This window comes from Hyalella azteca, unplaced genomic scaffold, assembly GCF_000764305.2.
Source record: "Hyalella azteca isolate HAZT.00-mixed unplaced genomic scaffold, Hazt_2.0.2 contig17676, whole genome shotgun sequence".
Classification (NCBI taxonomy): Eukaryota; Metazoa; Arthropoda; class Malacostraca; order Amphipoda; family Hyalellidae; genus Hyalella; species Hyalella azteca.
The window spans coordinates 70,725-82,426 of record NW_025947451.1 but is presented as its reverse complement, the minus strand read 5'-3'; the positions used below and the strand labels follow the sequence as shown (position 1 = coordinate 82,426).

General features: G+C 35.9%; 1 protein-coding gene across 1 annotated transcript; it reads right to left on the bottom strand.

Moving 5' to 3' along the window:
* Positions 1-300: 300 nt before the first annotated feature.
* On the bottom strand, positions 301-10,434 carry LOC108676103 (endoplasmic reticulum resident protein 44). Its single transcript, XM_018164142.2, has 10 exons — positions 10,294-10,434; positions 9,855-9,921; positions 6,027-6,198; positions 5,520-5,688; positions 5,113-5,234; positions 4,674-4,839; positions 4,249-4,369; positions 3,661-3,786; positions 2,848-2,972; positions 301-2,660 (listed from the first exon to the last, which is right to left on the bottom strand). Exons 1-10 carry the CDS (start codon positions 10,336-10,338, stop codon positions 2,544-2,546), a joined length of 1,230 nt encoding a protein of 409 aa, XP_018019631.1. The 5' UTR covers positions 10,339-10,434; the 3' UTR covers positions 301-2,543.
* Positions 10,435-11,702: the final 1,268 nt, after the last annotated feature.

Sequence of the window (11,702 nt, the reverse complement as noted above, 5' to 3'; positions counted from 1 at the left end):
ATCTCTATCTTCAAGCGACGTTTCTTAACATGGGAGTGGGAAGCCGAAAAAAGATTCACATTACTAGCTAATGCATCTTGTTCCAGGGATAGAAATGGCGTATTTACCCAGTACCAGGGGAAAATTGTCTCGTTTTACCCTGGTATAGACGGGAAATCGAAGAGTTTTCTTGACTTGATGCCCATGGAATGAAAGCTAAGAAAATGTCCTTACATTCTTACCAGGATCACGAAGATCATATCAAGCGCCAACATCGAAAAAAAAAAAAAATACTATACAGAAAAAGTTCCAAAACCCAAGTAAAATTGTACAGTATTTATTGACTTTAAACCATCACAACTGAATACAACATAATCAATGACCATGTCCACGTGATCACAGAAAATAATTTTGCCATCACGCACACCATCACGGCGTAAAAAATAACTTTAAGAGAACAACTTGTAGAGGAGAAAAATCGCACACACTGATCGATACAGAATACTGGAATGATGTGCATTTTCAACAAAACACGGTTAATAGAAGTGATTTTCCACGCCGATGAAACCTCAACCCAGAAGACAATAGCACCGGACTTCTACGAGGTGCAGACACCTAAAAAAGTGAGACGATCGGCATTGATGAACCGGTCAAATATAAATCTGTTGGAGGTCAATCGGAGAGTAAATGCACGGTAAAGCTACGAGATTTATTCCAGAGTTCAGAAAATAAATAATGTCTATCAATTAAAATAGTTTGGGAAGGAAATTAACACAACGTGAAAACGATCACGTAATTTTCGTCCAATTAAATTGGAAGCACAATTCATTCCATAAATAAAGCATGCCGAATCAGAATCAACCATATGAATAAATGCAAGCAACAAAAAAATTAGAGCCAAATTGAAATAGTCACGAGGTTTTCGTACAAAGGACGTTAGAAAAGGAAAACGTCACCTATGATAACAAAGTTTATAGATGAATGATCACTGGTCAGGAGAAGATATCTACACTTGAAAGTTACGAAAACAATGTCTGTATTATTGAGCGTTTCGGGCTCCAACAGCACAGCATCGAGCCATTAAGCTTGAATACAGTTTCAATGAAGACAAATTGCCGAATTGTATCAAGATTGCAAACTCAGCCTCCATCGCTAACAAGAACTGACCGACATATTACCCAACAATAACCCCTAATAAGTACAGAAATACGGGAGTGCACTGGGATTTAGATGCAGTCAATGATTAATTTGTGAAAATAACTTCTCATAACACGCAAATAATACGATATTACCAACTTTTAACCAGGTCCTTAATAAAGTTGCGCCCTGACAACACCTACTGAAATTTTGCCAGGCAATCAGAGCTCTCTGATAACTTGACACAATCTTAAAAAAATCTTCTGAACGATTAAATGCTCAATTCCCTCATTCATTGACTCCCATACAATGGACTCGCTTTCGAATAACATTAGCCTATAGCAAATGAATAATAAATTATAATAAAGGACATTAAAATCATTAGAACCCAGTGGCAGCAACGACGAATAGCACAGACCAACACGAATGCCTCGATCAACATCAATTAGTTAGCAGTGTACACAAACGAACGTGCCTTGACAACGCTGAACGGATGAAAATAAACTGCATTTTCTACAAAATTCAGGGGCCTCATCCACTGAGATAATGTTGTCATGGATGGTCGTCACCCAACTCAATATGAGCATGTGAATGATGAATGAATTAGCGCATCTCACTGCATCAATTGAAGCTCTTTGATATGACGGCAAAAACTGACTACCATAACAGCACGAACAAGCCTACGATGAGAATAAAAACATCATATTTAGATTTATGACTCAGACTTGCAAGTTAAATTAGGGAACTAAATTTATGGAGAAAAGTTATGGGAAGAAAGGAGTGAAAAATTATGGCGCATGTTTACCAAATATCGATGTTTCGTTGCAATATAAACAGGCTAATAAATGCGTATTAGTGGGAAGAGGGAAAGAACAAATCAAGAGAGGTTAACTAAACGTCAGCTCAACTGATTGAAGAGAACTTTTTTAGCTGATATATATCATTTTCAAACATAAATAGCATTTGTTGGCTACGGAAACTTGAAACTGACCGCAACTAGCCAATTGCACAGAATAGAGGACTGGCATGATGGACAGAGGTTCGCACTGAAGAATCAATTACACGACTAACGAGACCCTAACATACAAAATTGCCATGAGGATACCACATTCGATTACCCTTTAGCCTGGCCAAGGCAAAGGAGAAAATCACTAAAGAACTTTCTGAGTAATGCTTGCAGGCATAAACCAATGCGCAGAATTATGCAAGATATCTTTTGGAAATGCAGTCTCACGACAGATGTTTAAAACCGGAAAATATGTGTTCCAATCTGAGTCAGGGCCAATGAAGGTCAGCCCTGAAACAAGATTTTCAAGAAACCAATTCTGATCTGAAACGCAAAGATTCGGTTGTCAACAAGCGCGGAGGTTTAGGATAATGTAAGATTGCAAAATGCTGAACCTATAATAGTCATTGAAGCAGTTAGCTCAAAGCTCCTGCTTTTCGAGGAGCGTGTATCTGTTGGGGGAAGGACCCAGCTTCTTGAAGGTGCTCTCGGGAGGCGTTGTCGGGCTCTTCTGCTGCACAACTTCCAGCCTCCTCTCCTGCAGTCAAGTTCAATTATTAGTTTTATTCGAAATAGGTGGCGTCAACAAAGTTATCTCTCGATAACACATCAGCCAAACGCTTTGGTTGGCCAATATAAAAATTTATGTCACGTCTTCTAGCCTAACACAAATTATTAGATAATCAATGCGAAAAACGAGACAATGAATGTAAACTCATGCTTACGACAGGCTGGGTCTGCTGTTCAGGCGGGTCCATGGGCCCGTAATGGAATTCCTGGTGAAGCTTGCCGCTGTACAAGTCGGCCAGGAATTGCTTCAGGGCGCCAGGCTTGTCCATGCTGCTGTAGTCTGTGGGATGGACACCAATTTTCACATTCTCACTTGTACTCAGCTACTTGCTGGGCAACATCGCGGTCCAACATGAATCTCAAGTTTGTATTGAATTCCGTCAAAGCACAGATTTTAAAATATGACATCGCAGTTATTGGGTCAAAATCAGTACCTATGTCGGCAAGGAGTCTAATGTGCGACGATGTTGCTAGAGATTTAACATAATTGACCAGTATGGAAATATTTAGATCTAGGAAGCGTTCTAAATATCAATATCAAACAGACTATAGTTCAATATTATATTTTACAAATGAAATGAATCATTCTTGTTGATTTTACTTTACCTCATCAAAAGTAATCAACTATATACCTACTATATATTCCAACGAGAAACTATATACGAGTTCTATACATTCCCACGTGCAAAACGGCATCAACCAAGTTGGGTAGGAAGTTAGCTAGTGATTACCACTCACTCAATATACACATTTTCAAGGTGCTACCAAGTCTACACACCATATGATAGTTTAAACTAAAACAGGAGCGTAACTCATATTGTAAGTTGCAAGCAAATAGTCAAATAATAATGAGAATAGTAATTGCCTAATAATAATAATAAAAATAAATAATAGACTAATAATAAAAAGAAAAATGATACCCTAATAATAAAAATAAGTAATAGCCTAATAATAATACTAATCACTACCTTTGAACAGGTACATATGTCGGAAAGAATCTATGGCGATAAGAGGCAAGTCTTTCTTGTCCTTGCCCAGATGGTGTAGCGGGTGGGCGAACTGGATGCCATCAGCTATCAGGAAGTTCACATTTGCTGTTTGAAAGAAATATTAAAAGTTAAAGTGCTGCATCAAGTCAATTACCAGAATTTAAATGTCAATTTTAGGAAAAGATTAATGCAAGACAATTCACTGACAACTATCAAACAATTAAATGAACCAGACATGCGGGAAGTGCAACCATAGCCGAGACGATACCTCATGTTTCTTAACTACATATCTATCTACTTAATCAATTCTCACACGCACTTAGCGCCGCTCAGTAAGAAAACTATTCAAAGCTTTGGAATCAAACTTGAATTTCAAGATACAACAAATTTCAAAATTCATGACAAGCACTCCAGTTTCTACCGCGAGGTGTTTAGCATAATATTTATTTTTTAATAATAATGAAGCAAATTATGCCCAGACTTGATTTTTTTGTGGCTAAAATTCCATAGAGAAACAACCTACTGTACATATAAACTTGACTATATCAAACTACGGGCTTTGCTAACTTTTTTCATCGGTGAGCTCCCGCTCCACAACTGAGCGGAAGGCTTTAGGACTCTCCAGGTCATCAGGTGCATGGAAGAGGATGAGGAAGGGCAAACCTTCCTCTGTGAGCTCCTCGGCGTTCTGGCGGAAAATGGGACTTGAAACGGGAGCTAAAATGATGGAATTTTACTTTGAATTTGATACAAATTAATTTGGAATTACCATGATTTACTGTCAGAGAAATATGTGTGCGATTTTGACTTGTAAACAAGATGTAAGGGGAGATAAGATTAACCATTATTAAATTCCGCCATTGTTCGCACCAAGCAGCACAGTTAATCAAATTTCATTCACAAAATAAGTAAATCATTAAACATGATTACATGATCATCACAAACAATTTTAGCCTCGATAGGATGAAGAAAAGATAGAACAAATAACTCACGGCGAATGTGATCTCCCTGACTAAGGGAATACAGCGGTCGGTGGCCCAGGCCAGCAGCTCAGGATAGCTCGACAGGTCCCCTAGGAAGGTGTCATCCTCGTCGCTTGCACTGCCCACGAACGTCACAACTGGCATGCCGGGCGGATGCAACTTTTCTACGGGCTCCCTGCCAATTAGGAATTATTTTAACCTTCAGTGATGCTAACAAATCAAAATACATTTGGCCTATTAATCAACCCCTAAAACCTGTGCTTCATACTGTAAAATGTAAACGGAGCAGTTAACGCAGTTAATTGAAAGTAAAAATAAATACATTTGTATATGATTTACAGATATTTGTGCTCAATCAATTTCTCATTTATGCAGTTATAGGGTAAAATTTTATCCACCACATGCCATTGGAAAATTATGCAAGTAGGCAATTCTCAGTTTTTCTCACCCAGTGCCCATGAAGAATTTGCAGTCATCCTTGAGAGCCAAGGAGAGCTTTTTGAAGTTGCTGATTTGAATTTCCTGCATCTGGCTCTCAAAAAAGCCAAACACTGTGCGCTTGTTGTCTTTCTGAAGTACAAAATATCAAGTTGGGGACAGTAATATGAAGAAAACATATGATGAATTGCTTTTAAAACAGGCACAATGCTATGAAATTGCAAATTTTATTACTACTTGTATAGGAAAAAAAATATATCTATTTTTCCTTAACTTGACGAATATTCAAATGAAAACTCAAATGATGAAAATTAATCATAAATCAAGACATAGTCTTTGTTTGTTGACTCATGGCATGTCTTAGCAACATTTATTCTGTCGTAAGTTGCATGTAATATGCACTGCCACCAACCTTACCTTAGCCACATTAACATCTTCAATTGATTTAATCAGCACCACAGGATCTTTGAGCTGCTCAGCAACAAACTCTGCCAGAGCATCGGCCGTGCGCTGACCTCGGTACTCTTTCTTCACCACCTGGCCATTCCTTAGCAGCTTCAGTGTTGGGTATTTGGTGATGTGGAATCTGTAGCAAACAAGTCATCTGCTGATTATCTCCAACATCTGATACTTGCTGAAAATTAATACTGCTAGAAAAAAACTATTGAACAGGACAATTGTAAGCAAAAATAAATAAAATCTCAATAATAAGAAAAATTTGTACTTGCCCAAAAACATAATTGGACATATTTATATTAATTAGGGCTTACAAGAACCTTTTGCTTGGCATAAGCATTTGGACAATGGTCCATATTAATGTCACACAAAATGACAAAAATGGGTAGTAAAATTACAAGGCACTAAAAATCTTGACCGAATTATAGATATAAAGAACATATTAATATGTTGAAGGAAGTAAATTACCTCGAGGCAATATCCTGCTGCCTTTCACAGTCTACCTTGCCTATGGCAACACGACCTGGCTCAGGAAACTGTGCATTGACTTTGTCTGCAAGCTCATCCCAGACTGGGGATAGCATTTGACTGAAGCGGCACCAGTCAGCATAAAAGTTGAGCATAACCAAATGTGTGTTACCTGTAAGCAAAAATACATTTGTATTATCAACAAAAGCATGACACATAAATTACAGGAAATGTTTGAGTAAAGCTCAAGTGTTAGAAATCATAACACAGTATTCTGTAAAAAACAATTACCGTATTAGCAGTTGAGTTATATACAATGGATCAAACCTATCACTCTTGGGCTGTATTATCACCATGTTCATGCAATCAAAATTTGCACTGATCAGTACTCGTGTATATTTTAGTCTTCTATTTATTTATTTGTTGAAATGCAACTTCATGCATATAGACAAGAAAAATACTTTCCATAATATATATAAAAGTTTTAAGTAATAGGAGCTACATATGACCAAAAGAATTTTTAAAATTCATTTTTCAATTCTTTAGTAGCTCCAAAAATTAATAACATTTTTCCTAGGGCCATGGTAATATACCGTAAGTGTTGCTGAAACTTTGGCAATTAACAACTTGTATCAATTTGTAACAACAAACATAAAATAAGTTTTGTCTGCCACTTGACACTTCACAGCAATTTTATATTTCTGAACAGATACCCAGTCAACCATATATTTGAGAGCAAGGCATTAGGATAGTAAATCTAAATGAAAATGATTTATATCAAAGAAGAGTGCAATTTTTTCTCTTGATTATATTTTTACCTTTTTACTTTAAAATTATATAATAATTTTCATCACAGTTTATGCATTAATTATGGTGCTAAATACACACCACTAGTCATAAGGTAATATTTGTGCATGAGTAACAGAACAGGTTGTATACACATGCAATAGTAATATGTTAGAAGACCAGAAACTGGACACTGTGTTCTTACTCCGGCAGACGTTTGGACAAAAGTGTGTAGGCATTAGCATGGGCCATCCCGGTTTGGCATGCCCAATTCATTCAATTTATCCCCAATAATTATGAAATTAAAAATACAGTTTTAAATGCTCATTGCACTTTGGCCAAAATTTTGTCAATTTTTTCCTAAAACTGTTTTTCATTAAAATGGTATAGTGGGCAAAAATGGGCAAATTCAGCAATTTTGGCATGCTTTTCCCTTCCGTTCATAATCAATAATTATGAAATCAAATATAGTTTTTAATTAAATTTTTAAATCCCTTCATTTCTAATAACTTCCATGAAAACAAATCACAAATCTAAGAGCATTGTCTGTCAAGATACTCTTCAACTGAGATTAACTTATGTAGTTGGATCAATAATGTTAGAGCTGTTTTGATCTAATATAATTAGGTAGCTCATTTATCAAACTACATAAAAACTTTTACCACTGGGTGAACTGCTCAACATGTTGGCAGTAAAGTGTGCTCCTGTCAGACTCATGACATCAGTGCTCCACTAGCTACAGAGGTGGGAGGTACGTACTTGAGCTTTTTGCTGTGCTCAAGCATCTCATTTCATGTAGCTGGCAGGCAATGAACTGGCAGACAATGCAATAAAAACTATTGGAACAAATAAACTTTAAGAAAGATAACAGCAACAACAATCCACATGCACCAGCAGTGAAGATGCACATGAACCAGCATTAAATATGTATATGTTCTCAGGTACTTGCACATGTGAATGACTTTTCATTTCCTCACCATTAGTACCATCACCACAGTAGCATGCGGACAAAGTTGTTGTGCACAGAAATGGCTCTGCTTGAGCCAAGAAATTTGGTTGTTCCATTCTCATAATTTTTAAAATGGTTTCAAGTTCAGAATTGTGTGTTTAAGACAGCATTTGATAGGAAACAATCTATATTGATGACTGGTAAAATAATTGCAGCATATGTAAGATGGAAGGCATCAAAATACTTGACAGAATGGAGGGCAGAAATCATTGCTCATGAAGTTGTAGTGTGACACAATAACCCTAGGCAATTATGGTTGATGCTCATTGTGCTGTGGCAACAATTATTTTTTAATTTTAACCTCCTACCATTGTTGATTAAAATGGTTTAATTAATGGGCATAAATGGGCAAATTCAACTGGTTCAGCATGCTTTTTATCCTCAACTTATAACCAATAATTAGGAAAATAAATACACAGTTGTCAATACTCAATGCACTGTAATAGGGATATTTTTTTATATTTTTACCTACTCCCATTTTTGATTAGTTAGGTTAGGTTGAGTTAGCCTAGGTTAGGTTCCACCCGCTCCACAGTTTCAATTGAAAATAGGAGAAAATCATCACCACAGGCACAAAAGAATGAGTAATAAAAAATGTGAACTCAATTTCATAATTATTGGTTGTAAATAAAGGAGAAAAACATGCAGATCCAGCTTAATTCAGCTCTTTTACTATTTTAACTGTATTCAGAAAGAGATAAAAAAATGTGAAAAAATTATTGCCACAGCACAATGAGCATTAAAAACTGTGTAGGTATTCAATTTCATAATCATTGGTTACAAATTGAGGGTGAAAAGTGTATCAATCCAGCACCAGGATGACCCATACAACAGCCCAAACAGGAAACAGCTCCCATGCATTTTTGTCTGACCCATCTCCAGTAGCAACCATACACCTAGGTATATATAACCTACTAGACAACAATGAATTACAGAGGGGTAGATATAAATGAGTACACATATCATTTTGGATCTAATCTCCTGAAACTACATGTCCTTCACATATCTAACAGATATAGATATATATTGGATTTGATCAAGTTACCAGGCTGAATTAATTTGAGCATATATAAACCACTAAACTTCAATTCCTCCTTGCTTAAAATAAACCAAATTCATTCTATGCATCAAATTGAACAAAGTTAGGAAAATGGCAAATGAAAAGTATCCTAGCAGGTGAAATAGATCATTGAAGACTTGTGCAGTCAATGCTTGAATTAGAATATATTTAATTCTCAAGTAAAGACTAACTCATTCTTTCTCTTTTTTCAAACAATGCAATTTTCCTCTACATGCCAAATTGAAAAATTTGGCAAAATGCACCTGCAAATAAGAAAAATAAACCTTTAGCAATGGATAATTTGATAACTTTCTATTGCCATTCATCAATTTATTTGGTAAAATATAAGAAAACTTGCATATACTGGTATTTGAAAAGGATTTCCAAAATTGCCTGTGAAATGATCATTTTGAGATGCAATTTAGAAAAAATTTTGCTCAATAATCTGGGTTTGCCTACAGTCTAGTCTAGATACCTACATAATTTTCTATAATTTCCTATTTTGAATAACAACAATTCTTTAATTGTCTTCTATTTGGAATCCCATCAGTGCAATTCTAAAATTACAGAAAATATATCACTCTAGATCTGGATCAGGAGATTATAGTAATAATAGTATCAAGTAGCAAATTGCCATTCTTAGAAACAGGTAAAATTTACCACAAGCAAGGCAGATTTTGTTTCATTCATGAGTCATGATGAGTGGTTTGATGGCTTAAAATCTTGAAGACTGAAATACCCAGTAGCTATTAGGCATAATTTTCTGGAAATCATGATAAAAAAATTTTCTCTTCTATTCATAAAGCAGATTAAAGCCTCTGGTAATTTTGACAGAATTAAAGGAATCTCAGGCACCCATTCAAAAATTCCACCTTATACAGGAACAAATTTTATTGTAGACTAATAGCAAAAGAGGAACATCTTTCTATTTTCAAATTTCAATCGGTAGCAAAGACAAATAATTATGTCTCACCTATAGTAGAGTTGAAGTTTGAGTTATCTAAGCTGATTGCCCCAGCATCTGTTCTCCATACTAGGCTCTGAAATAAATAATATAGAATTAGACTTAAGTAGATTACTAAGATGATGAGTAAATGCATGAAAATTTTCCAATGTAAACACTACTGTTAGCCGCTTGGCCCGCTTACCTATCTCTTCCAAAACTTGACCGTTGATTTTAATTTTAAAGTTCTAGCACAAATCTGTAAAACTCAAAGCATATTGCATAACATTCTCAAGAAAGTTAAATAACCACTATTAGCAAGTATACTTAATGTTAACGAAAAGTGAATCTCACAAAAAATTATTTAATTATAAGGAAAAAGCCTATATTTTCCTACCAAAGAATGTTGACGACGTATATTTATATAACAATTAAATAATAACTTGACTAAAATTCTAATTAACCTTACCAGTAAGAATCCAAAAAGAACATATATATGCCTCCCTCCCATCATCCTCAAAATGTCTTGTTGAAGAATTACTTAATCACTATAGTAACATGTTACTCAGTTGAATTTACTCATCGCCAGGACAGGTGTTTACTTCTCACTCGCCGATTCTATAACTCTAAGAAACTGATTTCACACCTAACAACACGGTCAGAATAAAATTTGATGAGGAATATTCAAAAATATATTTTGCATTATCAATGCTTACCGTGACACATTTTGCAATAAAATATTCTAAATTACATTATTTCAGAAAAATTTGTTCAACTGTTAGTCTATTTGATTTACGACCATTAAAATAGATGAGTAGCCGGGCGACAAGTCGCCACGAAATATTATATAATACAAATGAGCTAAATGAAATTAATAAATAATTAAAGGAATCAATCAATAATATAATAGAACTTTAAACTGAATTGTCGCACAGCAGATGAAATATCATAAATTGAATTAAGTGGATTTACACACATTCATGATGAAATGTAGGTTTTTAAATATTAGGGAAATGCGTTTATTAGTTCGATAAATTTTTACTTTTCGGGCAATTTTACGGCCCGACTCCCAGCCGTAAAATTGTTCAAGACGTACTACATGAGAGCTGTAAAATTCTTGACAAAAATTCGTAATTCAAGGTCCATTGGTTACAATGTAAATGGTGTAAATTGGTTACAGGGAGCAGGGTGGCCCAGTTGTTACAGTTTAGGCTCTAAACTGTAACCACAGAGGCACCCTGTCCCCTGTAACCAATTTTGTTACGAATTTTTGTCTTGGTACTCTAAACTTTAGAGTACCAAGATTGGAGCAGAGAGGCGCTGGTTCGATCCCAGCTCTGTGCGACTATTTCTGATCAGAATCGGCAGGGAAGCCAGGCGGTTAAGCACGGCAGAATTTGTAGCATTGTGAGTTCGAGACCGCAACAAGCTGTGGATGTTCTGCGATGTTGACAATCAGCGACAGACCTATGGCATAAGAAACGCTGAAACTGATATTATATTATTAAAGCTCGTCCCAAAATGGATTAACCCCAAAAAATTTACCGGTGGTTAAAGTTCAGAGTACCAAGATTTGAGCAGAGAGGCGCGGGTTCGATCCCAGCTCTGTGCACCAGTTTCTGGTCAGAATCGGCAAGGAGGCCAGACGGTTATATTGTAATTGTAGCAGTGAGTTGCAAGTTCAAGACCGCGAAATGCTGTGAATGTTCTGCGATGTTAAGAATCGGTGACAGGCCTACGGCCTAATAAACGCTGAAACCGCTATTATTATATTATTATTGAAAGTTTGTCAGCGGACCTGCAAACGAAATAAATTTTGCTAATGGCTGATGATATGCGTACAATTATAAGGTTTCGTTGAAATTTACTAATGAAAAT

What these genes read in the sequence shown, in the direction of transcription:
- LOC108676103 (XM_018164142.2), bottom strand. Translation starts at nt 10,338, where the DNA reads ATGATGGGAGGGAGGCATATATATGTTCTTTTTGGATTCTTACTG. An exon ending in CAGCAGGATATTGCCTCGAG is followed by an intron (nt 5,689 to 6,026) that starts GTAATTTACTTC and finishes TGTTTGCTACAG; the next exon opens with ATTCCACATCACCAAATACC. An exon ending in AAGATGTTAATGTGGCTAAG is followed by an intron (nt 5,235 to 5,519) that starts GTAAGGTTGGTG and finishes TTTGTACTTCAG; the next exon opens with AAAGACAACAAGCGCACAGT.